This window comes from Limanda limanda, chromosome 12, assembly GCF_963576545.1.
Source record: "Limanda limanda chromosome 12, fLimLim1.1, whole genome shotgun sequence".
NCBI classification, from domain to species: Eukaryota; Metazoa; Chordata; class Actinopteri; order Pleuronectiformes; family Pleuronectidae; genus Limanda; species Limanda limanda.
Genome location: NC_083647.1, coordinates 21,741,808 through 21,766,748, shown reverse-complemented (window position 1 = coordinate 21,766,748; position 24,941 = coordinate 21,741,808). Strand labels below are relative to the sequence as shown.

The 24,941-nt window shown below is 42.0% G+C and overlaps 1 protein-coding gene across 1 annotated transcript in view; it reads left to right on the top strand.

The window, feature by feature from the left end:
- Positions 1 to 13,568: 13,568 nt before the first annotated feature.
- Positions 13,569 to 24,941, top strand: part of mta1 (metastasis associated 1) — a 40,130-nt gene continuing 28,757 nt past the window's right edge. Inside the window, exon 1 of the mRNA XM_061082472.1 lies at positions 13,569 to 13,698. Within this exon, the coding sequence (XP_060938455.1) occupies positions 13,671 to 13,698 (28 nt within the window). The 5' untranslated portion in view covers positions 13,569 to 13,670. The remainder of the gene's footprint in view (positions 13,699 to 24,941) is intronic.

The following is a 24,941-nucleotide window of genomic DNA, read 5'->3' as shown; positions in this document are numbered from 1 at the left end:
TTTGATTTAGTGAAACACCAGCTGCAAGATTTAGGATGGATGACCTGACAAATTTGAAACAACAAAAGTAATGTAAACCCTAATTTAGTACGATGACAAGAATATACATTTTTTTAGGGGGGTCCTCCTGGACGGTTACCTGCTTTGCACTGTTGGTAATCCAGCCTCAGCTATACCAGAGAGATGTCTCTAACCAGCATGCAGAGTCTCTGCTCCACAGAGGACACGAGTTCATTACCGTTCACCTCCAGTTGTTTGCTGTGGTTGCAGGTTTATTGCCAGTTCAGCTGCTGCACACAATCCCACTCAGACCTGCTGAGAGAAGAGGAGGTCAAAGATATTACCGAGCGAAACGGAGACAAAGAGGAGGCAGGAGCTCGAAAGTGGAGAGGCACTGCGCTCAGTGAATATCTGTGATAATGATGAAAGAATGGGTGTGCTGGTCCCAGTCTCTGACACATGAAACATTTACGTTATGATGAAAAATAGAGGTACAACCAGCAAACCTTCCCCTTGACAAATCGAGTTTAATAACTTAAATTCCATCTTTTCAAGGTAAGAAATATTTGGAGCAAAAGTTAATTATAAGGGAGGGGAGAGCTGCCGATGACAGGTTTGTTCTGAGGAAGCGAGATTTCACGTTCAAAAGGAGTGTGAGAAATCCCACAGAAACCGAAGTGGACGTATCCAGGCCACTAGTTTTACTTTTAACGTGTTTCTGATCTGGTGTTTGATTCAGACCTTCGCTGTTTCTCCAGAGCAGATCAAGCATCCAGCTCCTCGGGGGGGAAAGACGGGAATAGACAGACATCGGGGGGGAGAGGGAGAAGGGTGAGTTGGTCTCATGGGTCTGAAAGCATGTTGGCACAGCTACTTTAAAGACTTAGGATAAAACAAACAAGGAGCGAGTACATGAAAATGTGATCTTTTCTTTATCAGAAAGCATTCTTAAAGGGACACGTCACCAGATTCACACATGAAGAACAGTTCACTCTTTACTAAAAAGATTTATAATGTCTTTTTATGAAAGGTCTGAGAAAACATCTTGAGTTCAGCTTCAGATTTATTAAAGAAACATTGTGTTTGGACCTGGGGGCCTTGATATTTGTGGGTATTTATGGGCAATAACGTTTTATGGAAGGGCACTAGTGAGAGAAAACATTGTAGTTAATATACGACAGGATCAAGATAACTTAGATCTATCTCCTGCAAGTGACTCAGCTTCATGAAAGCATAAAAGTAAAAAGCAGAAATATCCTTTGAAATATTGACAAGTGTGGTTGCTTTGAAGTATCATCCTGTTTTTTTAAAGTAGCATCATTCTCACCACTTTAAATTCAACAAACAACAGTTATTGAACAAATAATTTAAAGAAATCTGAATATATGGATGGGCACCAAATTGTATATGAAATATTAAATATAGATCTGTGCATTATTTCATGAAAAGTGTATGAATATTTTGAAAAATACCCACAGCACGTGCCCATAACTCTGTTACTGTATGTATTTTATTCTATTTTATTCTATTTTGTTATATATTGTTGTTTTTATATTGTTGTTTTATGTTCATTGCACCAATGACACCAAGGTAATTTCCTGTATGTGCACCTGGCAAATAAAATAATTCTGATTCTGATTCTGATCACATCCACATCAGAATTTGATGGGTTCTTTCCAGGCCCAGGCTCCATCCCTTCACTTAGTTTGGTAGAAATTGGGTTTGTTGTTTTTGCATAATTCTGTCAACAATCAAACCCACAGACACAAGTGAACCTGACCCACACTGGGCTTGTTGATATGTGGAATCCACCACTGGCTGTGTTCAACCTCTTGCTCTATGCAGGATCACCAGGCCCCAGCGGTGCCCAGGTATCAGAGGTGTTTATGGATTCAAGCTGCACACCTGAACTCAACCCCAGCACACATTACATAATCCCTGCAGCCTCGAGGCCAAACTGGTACCGAAGCTGCTTTTGCCCCCGGACAGTGACAAACCAATTTCTCTGCCTTCAGCTTCTTCTGTTTCCCCCTCTCCCTCCCACCTCTCCTTTACACACACTCCCACATTCAGGCTTCACAGATGCAATAATCCACACAAAAGCCACGTGACGTGTGGTTTTCTGTGAGGAGCCCACATAGCGACCAGGCCGAGCCCAGCCCGGGACCACAGCAGCAGGCTGCTTCTTTCAGAGAGCGGGCACCAGGGCAGGAGGGAGTCAAGCAGATGATTGAGGTCTGATTGGAGGGTAGTGAAGCCTCTAGTTAGGGCGTACAAGCACATCATTTTGAAGGTCTCACGCAGACAGCTGTGGAATTTCTGAATATGTAAGAACACAGTGTTCATATATGGACGACACGTGATCTGCTGGCTGAGCATGTGCGTGTCTTTGACTAAGAGAGAGAGAGAGAGAGAAAAAAAAGGCAGAATTAATTATTGAAATGCTCCCGTAGCGCACACACTCCAGAGTGGTGATTATAACAGACACAGTAGCCTATGTTTAGCTCTGCTTGGAGACAGGGCTGAGATTATAAGGTCCTCAGATGATAAGCTGTAGGTCTGGTGACGGACAGACGGAGTGGTCCCTGAGATTTTAATGGACAGATAATGTATCTTGTTGATAAGACTGAGAGACAGGATTGTCCGTCCACTTTCTGGGTGCCTAATAATATGATAAACCCTGTGTTCCATGATCCTGTATCACTGTACTTATAACTTGTTGGTCTAATTGTTGTGAAGCACAAGATGCTTGGGTGCGGTGGGTGTGTACAAAAAGTAATTATCACTATAAAATAATGTAGATAAAATGTAAATTAATATCTCTGCACACAGTTCTGAGTTTATTTAGTCACAGTGTTTCAGAGGTGTTACATAAAGACAACGTGGGGGACCCAGACCCCCGGAAGCGAGAAAACCATTATACTGTATCAACAAAAGCCCTCATATTGTATACATATAAATGATATATTCATATACATATACAGGCATAATAAACATACATATCTATACAGCAAGAATGGGTTGGCCGTGGAGTGGAAATATGCAACGTATGATTGATGCCTCCAACAACATTATGTTTTCAGGTTCTCTGTCCATCCAACGCTCATGAATGCAACATCTCAGGAATGCTATAAGGGAATGTTGTCACATTTGGATAAACATTGACTGATGAGAGGGGGTCAGAGGTCAAAGGTCAAAGTCACAGTGACTCAAGGAGGTTAAACATTGAAGGACTTCCTACATATTTGGCAAATGTTCACTCTGACTCAAGATGAACTGATCAGATTTTGGTTTTCAAAGGTCAAAGTCACTGTGATCTCACAAAAACACATTTTTATCCATAACTCATGATTTCATGTGCAAATTACGACTAAATATACTTGGCACCTTTTATTAAATTCCTCTGTAGCCTTTTAATATCATGCAGTGTTTGCTTTAGCCCTCGTTGGCGGGTGAGAAATCCTGTGTTTACAGAAGCGCTTGAACGCCTCAAAGTGATTCATTAAATCCAATTTCACAGGAAGCTGTTGTGAAACGAATTATCCAGAAATTCATCAACCCTCTGACTAAATCAGGCTCCTGTTTGTTTAGGTCCCTCCTCAGGTCTACACATCCCATCCAGCCTCAGTGATCTCTTCATCACAGACGTAACCCTGGACTGGCTTGAACATTCGCTCTGTTTCTCCCACGCAGTATTTCTTTAAATGCAGTTAGCGGAGAGCTCCTGTGTTTTCTTTAGCCATGGACAGTCAATTCTGAAGTATTTCTCCTCCACTGGGACCGAAACGAGGTTCAGAATCCACTGAATGCCATTTTTAGTGATGTGGGTGTATGGTTTTCCTTGGCCCGTGGTTCCACTGGATGCCCTCTCGCTGCACCCTGGTCTAATCTAAGCAGCCTATTTGTGTCTGGTCGCGTATTGTATATATTCAATTAATCATTTCATTTTCTGTGTTTGTTTACAGCATGGAGTGAGTTGTTTCCTGTTCTACTTTTTTTGGGGGGATTTTTGGCATCCTTGTTGGGCCCCTGTGGAGAGAGGGGGGGCGTGGTAGAGGCAGCTGGCAGGAGTTTTGGGAGGTTTTGATCTCACTATCTACTCGTCCTGTGATCCTCCCTCTCACCGAGCTCCCTGTCATTTCAGAGAGTTTCTCTCGTGTTAGTCTGTGAAAACAAAGAAACTGCTTGTCCTCCTGTTTGTCGTGGCTTTTAATTCTAATATCATCCGTGAGAGGATGATTAGCAGACAAAATATGAACTTGAAGACTATCTTGAAGACAACTAAACCTCTGTTACTAAGCTTTTTAAGCCAATATTTAAGATGACAGTAAAAAATGTGCTTTTGAAATTCTTGGGCTTTGTCAAATCTCGCTCACTTGAGTTTTTTTGTCTGACTAATGAAGTTTTTTCTGTTTGTGAGGCAGGACGTCGTTGAAGTGTAACCGACCAATGATCAATACGTTCTAAAGACTCCATCTTACTCAGCAGATGTATCAGAGGTGATCGCGCTGTGCGAGCGACTATTGATCAGCATCACTCATTCAACACGGCCTCAGATTGACAACTGGTCAGCCATCACTCATGTGGTGTGCATGTCCAGACAGATGCAGTCTTATTCACTTAATTGATGAAAGTTACATGAGAAGATTGAAGGCAATTTAATTTCTACATTTTATTCTGTTCATTTCATGTGGTGTTTTCAAGCGATTCCAGAGATGCACATAAGACATCTAAAAAAATAGAGTGTGTGCTCAACAGTCCCCTTTAATTTAATAAAGCAGCACCAAACTGCTCACAGTCATAGATATCAGTTCCCTAAATATGCCAGTTTTTTCAACAAGACCCTTAATGAATAACTTAATGTCATTATTCTTCCCCCATTAGGTCTTCCAAGTTATTACAAACACTTGAAGGCAGAAGTATTTGAAATTATATTCACTAGAAAAACCCCTCGATCTGCGTATCATCCATTCATTCAATAACTCAATTCAATCTGGCAAACAAAAAAATACTGAAAATCAAATTGTTCGTTTGTTTTTCTGTGTGAACCAGAAGTTTTAATTTGTTTAACTATGTCCTGAATGAAATTGAAACTATAATAAATAGGGAAACCGAAATAAAATACTAAATGTATGTTTTGTCTTCCTGCTGCCTGTCCTCTCTGATACATGGACCCTCTTCCCCTCTTATCTCTCAGGTACTTCCATCCAAGTCAGTCCACACGTCAGTCACTGCGACGGCGTCGTGCCTATAAATAGATTTAACCCAAAAAAAACCTCAGCCCTGGAAACTCTTTCACTCAGCACTAAACAAAGCGTGAGTCTGTTTGGTCCACCAGCCTGGGACCTTTTACGTGTTACTGCTCCGACGCAGCCAAGTCGAACCTACTATAAAACATGCTTTTTCCACTTGATGTGAAGAAAACCTGCTGTGTCCTCTGGGTTGAGCTCTTGTGGTGTATAATTAGAAGCCTCTCGATATGGGTGGTGCCACAGTGGAAAACAAAGCTCGCTCCACCAGGGTCCCGTCCTGGTTCAGGTGTTTTTCTTTTCACCCTCCCCCTGTTTTCTGCAGGAGAGAAGAGGCGGGTGACGGCTCTGTTTTCTTATTGATCATCACTCAACGTGAAGCAACAGGCAGCGCTGGGCGATGAAAGGTATCATCAAGCATGTGAGGAATCGTTTTTTATGTCCGTCAATAATGGGAGTACAGGATGTGACAATATCCCAGGCACATGCTCTCATCACACAAAGTGCATCAAAGGGTTATTGATCCATTTGAATTGCACTGTCGCCTCACAGCAAGATGATTCCTTTACGTTTGAAGGCTTTCTGTGTGGAGGTTTCTGTTCTTCTCGTGCCTGTGTGGGTTTTCACTACTCCAGCTTCCTCCCACAATCCAGAGACAAGCAGGACTGATGGTTTGAAACTGCGTGTAGGTGGGAATGAGTGTGGATGCTTGATTGCCTCGACACATCAGCCCTGTGATGGATGTTTAATGGAGAACACCGCTCACAATGTAGGCCTCAGGAGAGTAGGCCGGTAAAGATCTCAAATGAAGAAGTGTGGATTAAGCAGAAGCAGAACTGTGTCTCGGATTCTTTGTCTGAGAATGAAACTACCGTGATGACTTGACACCTGCTTTTAAATCTAATTTTATCTTTTGTATTTATTTTAGGGCGGCATGTTGCAGTGGTTAGCATGATTGTCTCACAGCAAGACCATTCTCCTTTGAATCTTGGTTTGGCTGTGGCCTTTCTGCATGGAGTTTGCATCTTCTCCCTGAGTCCAAAGACATGCAGATGAAGGCTAGGTTAATTGGAGATTGCAATTTGACTGTAGTTGGACCTGTGATAGGCTGGCGACTTGTCCAGGGTGTCCTCCCCATCTCTCACCCACAGTCAGATGAGATTAATTGAAGGAACCAGTATGGAGTAGTTGGTAAAAGCTTCAGGAACCTGGTGAAGCATCAGCTCATAGAGCCAAAAAAGCAATTCTAGAATAAAAGACAAAAATATAACATTTTCACATGATGAAAAACCCTGTTGATAAATGACATGAGAGACATAAAGAAGCATCCTTCATTCTGCAATCCAATTGGTGGACTTTCTCTAATAGGCTCCCAGGATGTGGAACCGTACATGTGTTCCATTTCATGCATGTTGGTGAGAGACATTAAAAAACATGTGTCACAAGCCGCTGAATTTTTGCTCTCGGCATCAGCTGGTGAAGCTCAGGCTCGATGGTGTCGACCAACTTGAAATTACAAACATTCTTACTGGAAAGAGATGGAAATTCAGTACGTGACTTTATGAAGCCATTTGCCATTCCTCTTTTCATGTCTGGCTGCTGAAGGTTCCCCCCCACCCACAGGACGCCTTCCTCTCACCAACTGCCAGAGCCCCTCTCAGAAGATGCAGGCACATTTGGAGGGTCACCAGCTGTTTTAACCAAAAGAGGTGTGTTGCTCTCGACTGGCGGCACATGATCCGGTGGTGGAGGGGAGACCATCAGCTGCAGGATTCTCTCTCAAGGTGGGGCCTGGGACCTGCAAGGAGGGTCTTCATATTCCTCTCGCTGCATCCATATCAGACACATGCTGATCTCCTCACTTGTAAAGTCCTTCCTTTTTTTTTTTATTCTGTGAAGGTCACGGTATCAATAGCCCACAAGTGCAATGTGGGTAATCCCCTTTGGATTTGGTCCAGGGTTTCTTGTGAGGCTTTCAAAGCAAAGCTGAGAGTTTCCAAATCTGCAGGAACAGATGACCGACTGAAAGACATCTCCCGGAAGCATCTCACACTGTCAACCAGCCTTCTCTTCACTAAAGAGACAGTGGTGGGGACACAATGACAAAGTAGGATTTATGCTATGCTTGTGTTTAAACTCTGGCGTGTTCCCAGAATTCATTAACACTCACTGAAGTGTCATTTCCACTGTTGGGCATGTGTGCATCAGTGGCCTTCTTTCTCCCCCACTGCATGATGCCTTTGTCATGGAGCAACCGAGGACAATAGAAATGGCTGTGTGAGTGATGCACCCTTCTGGTAGGCTGAGGTAACTGCATCCTAAACTCCTATGTTTATAACTGGTATTTGGTTTGGTTGGGAAATGATTTGTAGATTTTAATTGTGTGTTTTAATTAACATAAGCTAAAAAACTATGGATTATAATACATCAGACTGTGCGTTGTCTTAAATCTCTTTGTAGCCACTGCTTACTTTGTCAAAAGCAGGACAATAGCTTCCCCTGTAGTCAGATCTACGCAATTACAGCCTGTGTGTCCTCTGCATGTTTCCCACAGAGGGAGTGCATCTCTTCACAACACTGATATATTTAGCTGATGTGAAATCTTGTCTGACAGATCCCCTACAGCAGAGAATCCCAATTATAAGAGTCAGCGCTGCCTTGTGCCAAAACTTTCAGAGCAGTGAACAAAATGTCACGTCACCGGTGAAGTCTGCAGCAGAGAGCTGTCACATCTGGGACTTGTATTCAATGAAGTCAGACAATCAGAAAAATTGTACTTGCGTGACAGCATCGTTGGATATTTTCTAACGTGATACAGCAGTGGTGGTGAAGGAGGTTTCGAGCAGTTTCTTGTTGTGCATTCAAGAAAATTCTGGGATTCTTTAAATATAGCTGGTTTGCACTTAGCAGCATGTGTATGAGTAATATTCATCATGTTTTATAAGTACAACACGAGTTAAGCAGCAGTTTTATGGCTTAAAGACACTGGTGCATCACAAACCTCATGTGACTCTTCGGGACGTAGCATTTTTCAACGTTTCAGCATCAGCCCTGCAGGAGTGTTAGGTGTTGTTTGTTAATCAGGATAATTTGGTAAAAGCCGTGTTTATCCAGTGTTGATACAGAAATACACCCATGCACAGTTTGAGTGTTTGGTGCAGAGGAGAGAGAGAGAGGGAGAGAGAGAGAGAGAGAGAGAGAGAGAGAGAGAGAGCGCTCTTACAGTAGTCCCTTGCTGTGCCTCCCTTAGTGTCTTCCCCCCAGTGAGAGAACAAATGAGGAAGCACAATCAAAGATACGAGATGTTTTCTGCAAGGAAACAGTCCGAATTGATTTCCTTTGTGTTGTTGCCTCTGTTGTGCATCTGCTCCACGGAGGAGTGGAGCAAAGAAAGAGGAGGAGGAGGAGAAAAGTAGGGGACAGAAAGAAAAGGCCATCAGAGGTCATCCTGCAGAGCTGCAGCCAAACTGTGGGGAGTTTCTGCAGACACTTAAAACCGATCCATCTCCACCGACTGGGATTCTTTGGGGAGAACACCTGCGCTGTGCCGAGTCCTGCCCCCCCGCCTGCCTGTCGTCAGCAACATCTGGCAGACGGGCAAGTGGATTCAATAAGAACATCTGCACAGCGGCCGGCAGCCAAATAAACAAACTGCCCAATGAAAGTCGTCACAGTTCCCAAATACAAGGCTGCACTGTTGACCACCTTTTTTTTTCTTTCCTTTAATCAAGACCACATGATATATTGGCACAGGTTACTGGGGAACTCTGCAAGAGCTTAAAAGAGAGCTCACGTGTGACAGCTGACGTGTGATCCATGACATGGAAATAGCACTGGGACTTTCTGTGATATACTGTACATTTTTATGGTATAGTATCACAGGAAAAGAAACATTAACTAGGATGGTGAGCACATGAAATACATGGCTGTATTTTTAAGAAATGCACTTTATTGTCAGAGAAGTGAGCAAATATATGAAAAATCCATTCGTTAAACTGTTATTTCAATACGCAGCACAATATCATGCATGTTATAATTGGTGAAACATGTTGAAATTCACTGTATCTTAGTCTACATGACGTGAAAGGTTGTACACACACACACACACACACACACACACACACACACACACACACACACACACACACACGTACAAACACGCATGCACACACACACACGCTCTCTCTCTCTGTCTCTCTCTCTCTTTCTGTCTCATTCTTTTTAAGAAAGGAGCCCTGAGACTCACTACAGGATCCCTCGGATGCTGCACCGTTCCAACCCTGCACACTTGAGCAGCAGTGCACACTGTAAGTGCACACGATTGGCTTATAGCGGTCACGTGACTGCAGACTCTAGTCCCCTGTGTTAGGCCACATAATTGAGGCTTCCATATGGTATAGATCAGATGTAGCCTTCACCACAGCATTCCTGCAGCACCGAGGCTCTACAAGCCCTCTCGTTTCCACAATAAAAACTGAGCTAATCAAACAGCTTCCACTCGAAGATGACACTATTTAGAAAACCTCTCTTTTTATGCTACATCTCAATTATCTCAACGCCGTCTGCTGAGCAAAGTGGGATTAAAAGATATACTTTTGTCAGTCTTTTTTATTTTCACAAGAGAATGCACTCTTAATTATGATTAGCCTTCTCAAAATATAATCTTACAATAAACAGGGAGAATAGCTGTATTTGTTGGAGGGGAAATTGTGCTGCTGCTTTTTTGTTGCACTGCAAAATGTCCCTTTTTTTTAATGGTGGATTATGCCAAACAAAACAAAATCCTGCCCACGTGTAGGTGGGGGGGTTCATACAACAACTACGTAGGTTGCAGTAATAAGCCAGATTGTCTTAAACCCTCCTGTTTTGCTGCAAGAATCCTGTGAATCCTGTGATACTATATGATCAGTCACTGTGCATTTCCTCCATGCACTGCACACTGTGAAGATAATGTGGGTGCATTCAATGTCACATACAGAGATAATGTAAATATGAACACTATCGTACAATAAACAAATGGATTTATCTGCTTCAAATATTTGGTTCCATAATAATCTGTTATCATTTAAAACATGTCTCTATGTAGCTAAATGCATTTGTTTTACAGGCAAATAAGCAAAATAATTAGTCAAATTTGGCCTTTAAACATTTATAGATACAGGGAACAGGAAAAGCAAATACTAGCCTCCTAAAGCCAGCCTACACAGATTTTGTACAAATTAAATACTGCACTGCATAAACACCCTAAAAATCAGACTAGATGCTTTTACATGAGGCAATCGTTAACATTTATCTGGTTACTGTCTCCATGGTGAGAGACCATTCTTGCATACATTAATTAAGTTCAACTGCGCTCACTCCTCTTTGCAACCAAGCCCATGGGGCCCTGCCCATAGATCCAGTCCACTGACATCAATTTACACCACTGAACTGAGGGATTTAGGATCCCAGCATCGATGTGTGATGCGATGAGACAGGGATGCTTCATTTCCTAGCGCAAGAGGATCCAGGTAAATTGATTTTTATGTATTTTCTTTAAGGCTTGTCAACCTTAGTTATTATCTTGTGCAAAAAGGTAAGAAATGTGTTTTTTCCAGGCTTCAGGGGCTCTCCTGATAGTTTTATCATTTTTACTGGTGAATGCTCCTAAGTCCAAGTAGAAATTGATTGATACTAGATTATAACATCAGGATGTTTGCTATGGTTTCTACATTTCCCCCAGAATTTGGGCCTTTTGACAACAGAGGATATTTAGGTATTATAATAATGAGGCTTTTCCCACTTTTTTTACATTTAGACATTAGACTCAATCAATCGTTTTGTAAAGAAATACATTAAGAGTGTAAGTAGAGGTTTGGTTTAATGTGTATAAGTTCCTTGACAAAGTGAAGATATTAAAGCATAATACAAACATCTTTCAACATGAGCCTAATATAAATTCAAAAGGTTCATCTTCTAAAACGTTTTTCAGTGAGACAAACTTATAAGTTGGAGAGAACAGATCATGGTTGATATTGTTATTCAGTGGTTTAAACTTGAAAGCTAATTTGCGATCAATCAAATTATCCAGACCAAAACTGTATGGTATATGAAGTAGGTCCCTCTGCAGTTGCCCTGTTTTACTGTAATCACTCAGCCTTGATTTGTCAACACTGATGTCGACAGTAAAGTATTAGGGTCAGAAATAACGATTAGTAGTTTGATATATTTATGAAAGTACAAATTACAGGGTGGTCGATCAAGATCATGATGGCAGCTGATCGTGGATTGTGATGCGGGATCCTGGTGGGGGTGGATCCTGATTGTGGACTGTGATTACAACCAGACTTTATGATATACAATAAACCTACAAACACATTCTACCATCACTGACAATAACTCCTCAATTTCAATTGTCATTTCTGCTCCCTTCATCTCCATCGGACAGTTTTCTTATGAATAACTACTTCAAACATTGAATTCTGGTATGTTACAAACTGTTTCTTCTTATCATCGTTGCAAATATTGTTATTTTGTTGTTGTTCTCAGTTATATGAAGCATCTATTGCACTTTTGTCCGTCCTTGGAGAGGGATCCCTCATGTGTGGCTGAGTTTTCAATGTTGTTTTTGGTAGTATTTCCTGACTCTTGTTGAGGGTTAAGAATAGGGGTTGTTGTTAAGCCCTATGAGGAAAATGTGATTTGTGAATATCAATCAATCAATCAAATTTGATTCGTAAAGCCCATATTCATAAATCGCATTTGTCTCATAGGGCTCAACAAGGAGCAACACCCTTCATCAACACGTCCAACAATGACGAAAAGAAAGAGTTTATAACTCAATGGAAAGTTGTGACAATGTTTTAAGTATTTATACATAAGAACACTGTTATTGACAGTCTATAGAAAACTATAAACTATAGACAGTCTATAGAAAACTATAGACTGTCTAGTGCAAATATTCAAACTGAACATTTGAACAAGACTGTTATTTTTTTTACTACTGTATTATCCCACCTATAGTTTATTCATATTTATATATATTAATCTTGCTCATAGTGTATACATCGTTCTGATATCATACAATACCTCTTAATACTCTTCATATTCCATATATATTTCTTACTGTATATGTCTTATTTATTTATATATTCCACTTTAAATATGCACAATACTCTGCACTTTTACTTAATTTTGTTGCACTTCTGGTGAGATGCCAAACTTCGTTGTGTAATACTTGTACTGTGCAATGACAATACAGTTGAATCTTATCTAATCTAATCTAGAAAAACAATTTGATTGATTGATTGATTGATTGATTGATCGATTGATTGATTGAAATTTCAAGTCTATCCTTGGTTTTCCCAATTAGTCTACCGTAGTTGCATGACACCGTCACACGAATCAAAATCAATTTGATTTGTATAGCCCATAGTCACAAATCCCAATTTGTCTCATAGGGCTCAACAAGGAGCGACATCCTTCATCAACACGTCCAACAATGACTAGAAGAAAGAGCTTATAACTTAATGTAAAGGTGTGTCAATGTTTAAAGTCTTTATACATAAGAACACTGTTATTGGCAATCTATACAATTTGATTGATTGATTGACTGACATTTCAAGTCTATCATTGGTTTTTCCAATTATGTTTTTATAACTATGCAACCCTTGAAGACGTATCCTTTGATAAAGTATTTCCTGACTCTTGTTGAGGGATGAGAACAGAGGATGTTATTAAACCCTATGAGGAAAATTGTGATTTGTGAATATCGATCAATCATTCAAATATATTCCCATATTCACAAATCGCAATTGTGTCATAGGGCTCAAAAAGGACCGACATCCTTCACCAACTCTTTCTTCTAGTCACTAGAAGAAAGAATTTATAACTTAATGGAAAGGTGTGTCAATGTTATTTATACATAAAAAAAACTGTTATCGGGAATTCATAGAAATACAACTTGATTGATATTAATGACATTTTAAGTCTATCCTTGGTTTCCCCAATTATGTTTTTATAACTATGCAACCCTTGAAGACGTATCCTTTGATCTACTTGGCCCTAGTGGCTTCCCGTAGTTGCCTGACACCGTCACTCGTTCAGTTGGACCGGGACCAGCGGGAGCAACAATGGCGTCGTGGGGCTTGTAGCTAACGGTCGCATCCCGCAGCAGCTCCCCCCCTCTCGTCCCCGGGTTTTTGAATCTCGTCGCCCGGGTTTGAATCCCGGGTTTTGACTCTCGTCGCCGGGTTTGAATCTCGCCGCCACAGCTTCGCGGCAGCTGCACTGTCTCTTTAAGCCGCGTCGGCCGCTCCGTATCGATCGAATCCTCCATTTTCCAACACGCAGCGGCGGCGGTGCGAGCAGAGCTCCGGCGGCAGCGAGCGAGCAGAGCCAGCCCTGCGACCGGGAGAGGACGCCGGGGACCCGGGGAGAGCCATGGCCGCCAACATGTACCGGGTTGGAGGTAAGAAGCAGGCGGGGAGGGAGGTGGGAGTGAGGCGGGGAGAGGGGGGACAACGTTTCACGGTGGGTTTGTTTTTTTTATGGCGGACGGACTAGGATTCGCCGCGGGTGTTTTAAAAAAAAAAAAAAATGTGTTGCTCTGTCTTTCTCCTTCCCTTCGTGTACCCCCCCCCCCTTCTCCTCCTCTTCCTCCTCTTCCTCCTCCTCCTCTTCCTCCCCCCCCCCACCAGCCTCACTGGTGATGATGGCGAAGAGGAGGATGGCTGATGAAGAGCAGCGGTCTCCCTCTCTCGCCTCGTTTATTTCTCCCTCTCTCTCTCTCTCTTGGGGGTCTTTTATTGTTGTAACTTAATTCGAAACTACTCCTCCAGCGTGTGTGTTGTGTTTCTATGCGTTGTGTTAAAGTTGAGAAAAGTTTTTGGCGTCTCTCTCTCTCTCTCTCTCTCTTTTACACAATAACATGCACTCAGACCTGCAGACTCCCTGAAGCCTGGCGGGGAGGAACTGATGCTTCTGCATAGAAAGAACAAAACACCACCACCCCCCCCCTTAAAAGAAAGTTAAAGGTGACTTTGTTTACCTCCAAAAATGAAACCGGAACATTAAAGATGATATTTGTTCCTACATCTTTAACCAGGGTTTCTGCTGCTTTTGTGTTTTTATTCAGGCAACTCCAGTTAATACCTAATTAAGATTCCAGTTTCCCCCTCCCACTCATTTTCTGCTTATGGCGCTGTGATTCAACGCAGCTTAAACAAAGTAGTGGTTGGTGTGTTTTCTTATTTTAATTATTTCATGCAGTGGTGGGTGGAGCAGGGGGAGAAAATAAATAAACTACATCAGTTCTGCAGAATTTTTCACGCAGGAAATTTCTGTAATGTTCCAACGCAGCTGATTTCCGATGTGCGTTGAACTCTCCGGGTGATTCGCTGGGCCTGTGTGGTCGTTTTCAGTCGTGACCTGCGGGTAGAAATCGGGACAATTGGCGTTCACAACAGCAACATATCCTCAGGCGTTATTCAGGCCAGAGGTGGAGCCGGCAAAAGCAGGATGTGACGTAATAACTCCGCTGCAGAGATAGCGTGATTTTCTTAACTTAATTTTCGGTGTCGTACCTTCTCGCCACAAACTCTTCTTACATCTTCGTCGGCGTCTTCTACGTGAGACACCTCTTTGTCACAAGAGGATATTCGTTTATTTTATTTGTTTGCGTCTGTTACACGTTGGAAGTGTCATCAAATACCTGCAGAGTTCGGTGCATGTCTGAAACCAGCTTACGTGAGATCGCAATCGTCCCAGTGAGTTGCTCCCGGTGTTTTCCAGAACTTTACCTGCCAGACCCCCTAGTAAATGTCTGGAATATGTCAAGAGTGAGAGCACGTGACAATAGAGCATAAAAATGTTCGGGTAATGGATGATGTTTTCTTACATGTGACAAACGCAACACTGAAAAGAAACCATATATAATACAAGAAAACTTCTGGATGAAAAGGCGGCGTTGTACACGTAGAAGATTCCAACAAAGATGAGATTCAAGAGCTCTTGGTGATGAGGCCCAACGTCAGTGTGATATCTTCAGCGGAGTTTATGTCGTGTCCTGCCTCCCTCCTCCCGCATGCTCTATGCTTTGAATGCATCTGACCCAGAACACTTCCTTTACATATAGAAACCAAACTCCAAAAATTGTCTTGACCCAATTCTCTAGTCATTATTTCTAAAAGGGGCTTATAAGTTAACCAAAGCGTGTTGTAAGACTAGTGGCAGAAACTTGGACTATGGGCAAAAAAGGTCTCTGGTTCGTCTCTGGTTCGACTCCACGGAGAAACAACAAGAAGAGGAACCTGGATTGATCTATCCAAAAAATCCAAGAGGATTCTCCCTACCCTGTCTAGTGCCTCTGAGCAAGGCACCTTACTCCCCCAACATCTGCTCCCCGGGCGCCGTAAATGGCTGCCCACTGCTCTGTGTGTCCTGCACCAGATGGGTTAAAAGCAGAGGTTACATTTCCCTACAATTGCAGGAGTGTGCTTGTGCATGTCTGTGCATGTGTTTGGGACAAATGTGTCTTAATCTTAATCTTAGATTGCAGATTCAAGTATGTTTTTATATCATTGTAGCCGGCTGTTACCTCTGCTATAAGGTTATGTTTTAGGTCCTGATCTTTTTGTGTGGTTACTTGTTAGTTGGTTGGTTGGTTTGTTTGTGGGCAGGATTTCACACAAACTACTGAACAAATTTCTATTAAAGAACCTGTTAAATTTTGGCTTAGATCCGAGCAGAGGGGTGGATCCAGACCTCTTTATAGCAAGATAGGTTGTTTCTTGGCATCTTCCAGAGATTAATGCATGGATCTTGATGGATGTAAAGGGGCCTATTGGTGCGGCTTGTCCGAATCCAAGTGTATGCATGTCCAGGAGAGATGCAGGCAAAACATGAGCGATTCATTACATTTTGAAGATTTATTTATATACAACGACTGACAAAACTGTGTCTCCTGGTACCTGGAGCAGAAATAGCCTGTAGTCCACGTCACTGTCCTCTTATTCAATCAAATGAAACAAGGCCTACCTGAGTGAGAACAGGATTACGTCCAGAGCAGGGCACGAACTTAACACTTCACCAGCCAAATGTTGGTGAATTTGTTCCGTCTCCTGACTCTGTCGGCCTTTTCCACGGCGCCACCAACCAGCCGAGCTTGCTTGTCTTCTCTCCAGAAAGGTTATTTGCTTGCAGAATAGTAACAACGAGTGATTTATGCTAATTGTAGCTTCAGGACGGTGTATTTTGCTCCCCATGCCGCAGCGCCCTGCAGTTTCAAATGAAAGTTAATTTAATCAAAATGAATTAAACAATTCACATTCACAGCAGAACATTGTTCTTTTTGATCAAAATCACACGTACAAGTTATTGCTCGCCTTTGGAAGGCAAAATTGAAACATTACAATTCAGGTCTACTTGTTCATTAACCGAAACTAATCAGAAAACACAAATCACATGACCCGGTAAACAAACTGTTAAATTGCTGCTCCACAGTCGTAATTAATATCAAAAACACTCAGTATTAGGCCAAAAATCGGTCTCACAATTGAGTGAGTCTTCTCCTGAGACCGATTCAGCTCCCGTCAGAACAAAGCAGAGCCCTTGGAAAGATGGCCGCCACTTTGCAAGACAATGCAGGATCATCTTGGAAAAGCAATGACTTCCCTTGTGAATGAACCCTGGACAAAAGCCGGCTTTGTAGGCCTTGATGTCTTTGTTTTTACCATGCAGGCCACAAGCCATTCTTCCTGTGCCTGCAGCGCTTCATCCGTGTACTTTAACCCACTCACATGGAAGTAGAAGCTGAACCAGGAGTCTTATCATCTTAAAGGTGGAAAGGAACGAGAAACGAGCACAGAGTTTTATAAGAACAGGCTCCAGAAGTTTAAAAGTCTGAACCTGCAAAGAGTCACTAGGACTCGCTGCAGATTTATAGCTCGGGGAGAAATGACTCTCGTGAGACAATGAGAAAAGAAATAGTTACGTGAGATCTGGATTTGAACACTTTGAAGGATATGTTCTCATTGTTTGAACATGTCCTTAAAAAACAGCTTGGTGCCCTTATGAGCATTGAAACAGGTTTTGTTTGGTGCAATTACTCCTGATGTTCACACTGGTCATCAGAAGATCTCCTCCCCATGCACTATTACTGTAAGTGATATAAAAACAAAATCCACAATCAATGTTTGTGCAAAGATGTGTTCCTGAGTGTATCTGAAGGTAATAACAGGCTTTCTCTGGCGTTTGGGGTTAAAACAGCACAGGGGGCCGTGTTGTTGGGGGCGTGGCGCCTGATGCACCACTGAGACGTGAAATAGGATCCACAAAGTCCAGTTTGAGCCACAGATCTGTGGTTTCTACGGCTTCTCTGATGCCAAAATAGTGCACAGCTGTTTATAGTGCTGTGAGGCAACTCTTCACAAACTGGAGCCTTATCATTGTGGTTATTTCATCTTTTATCACAACGATCAGGTTAACAGGAGAAATACAGAACTGACATTAGCATATCTACTACAGCAAGCGTGCATGCATTTTGGTCAATGTACTTCTCGTGCTTTGCTGCAGCTTAAGTTGAGGCAGGTAGGGTTTGAGTCTTTGATGGACAAGCACCAGTGTTACTTTCATAAGGAGAGAAGTGATTCATCTACAGCCTTCCACGATTAATCCATTACTTTTGCCATCAGGATCACAACTTCTAACTTGCCCAACCTTATGGAGGCTACCAGATCTAACTTAGATCCTGTTCAGACCTGGTATTGAACATGTGTGGACAGGTCAAAGTTCATAACTTCTCTGCTTTGTCCCCAGTTTCCACTTATGAGCAGATCTGAAATGATATGAAAATTATGTTTCTGTGTATGTGTTGGGAAAGAAGGAGAGGGTAAGAGAGCAGAGCCAGGAGAGTTGGTGCAGTTCAGTGCTCTGCATGCAGCTCTACTATCAAATAAGATTTTACCCATTTGAAAATAAAGACAATCGATATGTGGCGGTCGCTGTTTATATTGTGGTGGTGGTGGCCACAAATAAATCAATGTATGGGAAACACTGAGAAGAGTACAAATATTTTCATTTCGTAGTGAAGCTGTAGCAGGTCAGAGCGCGTCAGCTGAGGAGGCGGTCCTTCAGTGTGGCCCAGGACACAGATTCACACAAGAATGTGTCCACATGCGTCCCAGACCAGGTCTGAGTGGTCGGATCTCGAAGGCCCCACACACACCTGGTATTAACATGTGGTTCTTTTGATCCAATCACATATGCAAATAAATATGTACATGTTTTCTGCTCGGGAACACCAAGTTATGTTGTTTTTACCCTGTGAGAACACAAGTGTGTGTGCGGTGTCACTTTGTGTTTGTCGGTGTGCGCGAGAGAGAGAGAGAGAGAGAGAAGAGCTGATTGAATCTCGTGCAGCTGCGTTGTGAATAAAGATTTAACAATTTTAAGTAAAGTATCGATCATTATGTGGTGAGCAGTGTTGATATTGTGGCGTTGGATCCAAACAAATCAACGAGAAGAGAAAAGATGTGTTTGATTCTTAGTGAAACTGCAGCGGGTCAGAGGACGTCCTTCAAATGTGGCCCAAGACAGATTTGCGTTCACACTGTTTAAAGATGCTCCCCATCTCTTAATAACCTGTATATACAGCAGAATGGAGCATGTTTTATGACTAAAATGAAAATCGTTGCACCTATCTTTTAAAACGTGTCTGTTCCAAGGCTGCTGGCCAGTGAAAGCTCTTCTGCAAAATGTGCTTTACGTCTTCTGGTGTTTACTAACTTAAAAAAGTGGCTAACTCTGGTGTCAGCGCCCACATTTCTTTTGGCTGGTGAGTGCCGAGGATTTTCTCCTCGCTGCCCGTGATGATTCAGGACCTGCTCAAAGGTGCTGCAGTGTTTACTAATCTACCAACTGACTAACTTACAAACTTTGACAGCGCCCACACTTTGTTTGGCTGGTGGCTGGTGTTAAGGGCCCACGCTGGCAGTTGCTTCTGTCACAGATCTGGTGGTTGCACACTCGCGGCAGAGTGAAGATCTGAAGCTTGTTTCGCTGTCACCCTGACAAACACAGGCACGGTCACTTCAACAGATACATGACGGCTATTAGAGACGCAGGCTGTTTTCAGACACGACCTCCGGGTAAAATACGGAGAATCGTCTACGGAGTTTACCCAGAGTTCACCTTTCACACATGCACGAGGCAGCGGGAGGTTCCCTGCACAGATGCTTTCACAACAGCAACAAATCCTCTGCATTATTCAGGCGAGAGGTGGAGCAGCCGGCTGCAGCAGACGAGACGTATTAACTCTGCTGCGTATCTCACCTGATTTTGTTCTCAACACACAGACGTCGGGGGGCTGCTCTTATTACCACAAACTCTCCGGGCATCTTCGTCTGTGTCTTCTTTGTGTGTGGAGCCGAGATATTTGTTTTCTTTATTTTTTTTATACATTTTTGCATCTGTCACGTGTTAGAATCCAGCTGCTCTATGAATCCAGCGGGGGGGTCCACTGCTGTGATCAAACATCGACTTCTCCTGGATTTCTACGGACATTATTCCGCACCTATCGTCACATTTCCATTGATGCCTAACTGCACTGGGCATGTTAGCAGGACCACCGTTATTTGGAATTTAAGATGTTTGTCCAAAATGCTGAAATGGTTGTTTGAGATGTTTTGTGTAAATCTTACTTCAGTTTGCTGCTTAATCCAAGTTTAAACAAGTTTAAATTAAATCAAGCCAATCGCTGCTTAAACATCATTAAGCAGAACAAATTGATGTATCAAAATATGAGTGCTTTATGGGGTGAATGAAGATTATCTCTCAGGTCAGAAGGAGAGTGTGCAGAGCATTACGTAGAAAGACATTAGTCTGTGAAGTTGACGTTCACTGACTTCATGCAGGAGAGACGAGAGGAATCGATGAATAGATAAACGCTCGCGTCTCGTTCTGAGCAGAGGGGGGGCAGCTGTGTCGAGGTTTGATCAGGGAAAGTAAGTTGTATCAAAGTGTGAAATAAAAAAGAGGTGCAAGATTGATTCAGAAGATGAAATCACCTGCCATTGCCATAGAAACCTCCTTCTGAGTCATCATCTCTTTCCACGGTTGCCGCTCACAATGAAAGACACGCCCCTCAAGAACCCTTTCTCACTCAGTGAGGTCGAACGCGACGCTTCTCTAACGGGTCGAACGCCACGATCTTTTCTCAGGTTTACCCGTGTGCGAGCGTTGGATTGGGGTGTGGGCTGTGGAGTGGGTATGTGCGCGTGGACGAACGTGGGCAGATGTTCATGTTCTCCGTTTCCTGCCTCTCTGTCTCCCTTCTTTTCTGTAGCTTCTCAGCCCTTCTCATTATACTGTTTATAGACACCACCCCTGTACTTACTCAGGCTGCGTCAGGAGCCTCGGTAATTTCTGAATCCCAAATTAACTGTGTCTGTGATGAAAATTGTCAAGCACATTAAAATTGGCACTGGAAATTCAGATTTTGAGGCTTAAATTCGTAGTTCCTGTTTGGTACCTCTAGAAATGTTTGTGTTGAGATTACATTAAGCACTGAGGTGTTTGGTGTTTTTGTTGTAATAACTGCATAATTCACAGAGATGAGGGTTGCTGGGGATGCTACCTGTCTCAAGCACAGGGTTTACAGCCATGAGGCTTCGCTTGTGGCATAATACATATTGCATGGCAGCAGCCAAGGGTGGGAGAAGCAGTTTCACTGAAGCCAGCAGGAGGAACAGTTGGTTCTCTCAGGTGATCACCACGCGTTGGCAAATAGTCTGACGATTCTGCAGCAGAGGGAAATACTGCAGAGCTGAAAAGTAACAATCATTTTCATAATCAGGTGATATTTATCAAGTTCAAGATGTTGGAAATTGAAAGAAATATTCAGTTTGCAAAGATATTAAATGGAGAAAAATAGAAAATCCTCCAAGAGGAGGAAAATATAATGAATTGATTTTCAAAATAATTGCGTGTTAATTAGATTTTAATATATGAATCGCAGAATCCATAAAACTAATATATACAGCTATTATTCATTGTGTATAACTCAAAGTTTCCAATGAATAGTTTTCCGCATTTTGGAGTAATTCTAATATTTTAACATTTCAGAAAAAGCAGACCTTTGAGAATAGATGAATTGTTTAATTTATCATCTCTACAAGTATCAGTTATATCAGTTCTGACAACATTTAATATAAGAACCCATCGTGCATCATTCAGACCAGGGTTTAAATTATACGACAACTTAGATTATCCTGAAGTTAGTTCACATAGAACACAATGTCTGAATCGGGTCTGTTTTTATTGACGGGCTAAGTAGTTGAGATGTGAATCCATTAGTAGGGTATTTGTGTGTGTTTGGCCAGAAGGGCTGCAACCACCGTTTATTTCCTTGATTCCTCATTTTGTCCATAAAATGTCAGAAGTTGGTCAGAAGTGCCGGCTGTAATTTCCCTCAGCCCCAGATGATGTCTTCAAATTGCTGGTTTCAGTTTGCCAACCCTCGGAAACCCAAACAGATTCAGTTTATGGTCGACGACAGACAAAAGCTGCAGATTATCACATTTGAAAAGCTTTAACCGGCGAATGTTTGGAACATTAGACCCTAACAATTAATCCTTTATAAAAAATAGTCGCAGATTGATCTTCTGGTTCCAATTAGTCCTCCATTTCGAATTTTAATTAGTGCACCTTTTGTGTAGTTTCATTTCTGATGTTTCCTCTTAATTGAAGTGTCTTCCTCGTTTGTCCGTTTACGTCTCTGTGAAGTTGTGCGCGTTGCCGTGCGTGTGACAGTCTCTCTCTCTCTCTCTCTCTCTCAGTCTGTACCCAGACTCCATCAGTTATCTCATGTTTTCTCTCTCTCTCTCTCTCTCTCTCTCATCACTGACTGTGTGGCTCTCTCTCTCTCTCTGGCCTGGTTGGAATCAGCCCAGCAGACTCTCTCTTTTGGGGCTCGGTAACATGCCTTGATTGGCTCGCACTAAATTCGACTGCACTGTGACGTCGCAGGTCCCGGAGCCAGCCGATTGGCCGACGCGGGGAGCGGGGGATGGAGAGCATGAGGGTGGATGGGGGGGGGGTTATACGCGGATCGAGGTGGCGGGAGGGCTGATGGGAAATGGAGAGACGGAGTGACGCTGCTCAGTGCCTACAGGCCCTCTCCTCTCTCTCTCTCCCTCTCTCTCTTTCTGGTGCTCTCATTTTGAGTTCCTCTCCAGCTTGCTCTCTACCAGGTCTCAGCTCCTCACATGGTGGAAACTCCAACACGCAGTCCCATCACACGCTGGACTGTCACCGCTTTCTTCCCCGGTTTTCCCGCTGGAGGGGACACAACTTGAACTTAAAAGCGATTCCATTCCTGGTAACCTAAGTTCCAGAGCCAGGAAAAGCGTAGACGGCCTTCTGTGTCCTATATCCCATATTTACTTTAAATGATCGAAGAGACGTGGCGTCACTAGCCTCCAAAAAACATGTCTGAATGTGTGGAAGCTTGTGGGAATGTTTGACATGTGGTTCTGCTTCAGTTTGAAATGGTCGCGATGCATTTTGGCTCTTGAGTGACGGGTCCCTCAGAACTGGCAGAAGTTAAAACGCAGTCAAATGTCATCATGTCGCTCTGTGGTTTGTCATGAGGTCTTTTGAATGTTGACATTTTTGTAAAAAACTTAATATCTACAGGGGATATTTGAAAAGAACATCTCAGTGTCCCAGGTCCAGTAGATGGTGTCCTGCTAAGGTTGAATTTTTTCAAATAAACAGATTTCCTATAATAAATAATTTAGAATTTTGAGCAGTTTGCCAGACAAAATAAACTGCAGGAAGATATGGACATAAACTCAGGAACCTGTCACATACTTCAGGGTAGATAATGGGTTCAATTGACAGAGACATCTTAGTAATGCTTTATATTACTGTCCCGCTATTTTTCTACTAATTTATTAAAACCTTCATGGAAAGAACCACATAATCTGACAGTAATTACAGGAAAAATACAGTCTGAAATTTTCAGGATTTAATTTTAGGTCAGTGAATTGCTCCAGATTAATTTCCACTTTAATCCCAGGGAACATTTATTTTTTTCTATGTAAATAATAGTCATAATTTCATGCTAGACTTCATCTGCTGTGACCTGAATATAAGTCATAAGAAATAATTGATACTTAACCATCTGATCACTCCTCCCTATTTTACATATAATTAGTATCAAATTGTATGGTTTGGTTTTTGCTTTTTTCAGATATTTAATAGATTAATTAATGAATATAAAAATAGATTGATGGATAAATCATAACGTTTTTGATTGTTACTTGCAGCCTTTATTCATATATGAGCTTTACTTTATCTTTTGCTTTGAGACACTTTCAGTTCACCTCTGCAAATAATGGGTTTATTTCCATTATCAGTGAAATATATTGATTATTTGAATAACTGTAAAAGATTTAATTAAAGAAAGGAAAAGGTGCTCAATTCATTATAATTTACTGTGAAGAGAATCAGCAAATCCTCACAAAAAATTCCAGAATCATCAGAAGTTGTGTTATTATTGCTTGAGAAGTGAATTTAATGGTTATCTCATAATCAGAGATGTCTTGGATCATTAGGCTGCTAAATGACATCCTTGCTTTGTGTCTCTTAAGATAAACCTAAAGAAAATTGCAGATTACTCATCTGGTGATTTACTAATCGTTTCAACAATTAATTGATTAGCTCTAATCTAGGTTGTAGCTTAAGATGCCCTCAACCTACTTCAAGAGTCTGAACAATATTTTTCTGTCCATTTATTTATTTGAATATCCAGTCGGACAATCCCAACTGGTCATAAACCCTTTTGTCTGACCCCTCACCTCCGGGCTGCCGTCTCCCCAGAACACGAGCAAGTCAAATATCTCGTCTTCATTTTCTGCTCCGCTTCATTTCAAGTTGGCCTATTAGATATTCAAGCAGCGGATGACGATGTCACAGTAGCAGCGGAGTCTAGTAACAAGCTGGTACAGGGTGAAGAGTCGATGGGCGGGATGCGACCATCTCTCCCCGTCTCGTGGCGAAGCTCGAGCAGCGAACGTGTTTCTGCGGTCGCCAGAAGAAGCTGTCACAGAAATTACACTCTACATGCTTTTATAAACTGCTGCTGCTGCTGCTCTGGTTAAACCACAAGAGGAAACGTTAAGTTCTCAACATCTTTATACACTTCAGTGCGTCTAAAATATTGAGGAAATATTTAATTGAGTTACCATCATACTGGGACAGTCAGCTGGGCATCTGCAGGTCGGGAAAAGTCGTAAAAAAACAGTGAATTTACTTCTGAAGGCATTAGAAGGTATTAAAAGTCTTGAATGTCATTTTCCAAGGCCGTAAATATTTTCTCTTTCCTGCTGCAGTCTATCAGATTTAGTCATAACTTTTTCTTTTTCTCTTTTACATACGTTTGTACTTTCATGCAGAATGCGGAGGAGATATAGTTCTTATTTTTAGACATCATAATCACTGTTGAATCATAATTGGCAAGATAAAAATAATATTATAATTATTAAATATAATAGTAGTAATACATAATTCTATTCATCAGTTTTGTGTTACTTATCTGCCTCAAGGTTTTGTTAATTGATTTATCATTTCACGTAGAATTAAGGATAAATACAGGTGATGTGGTTCAAACAAAATATTCAGACATAATTAAAATTTACTGACAAAGAATTT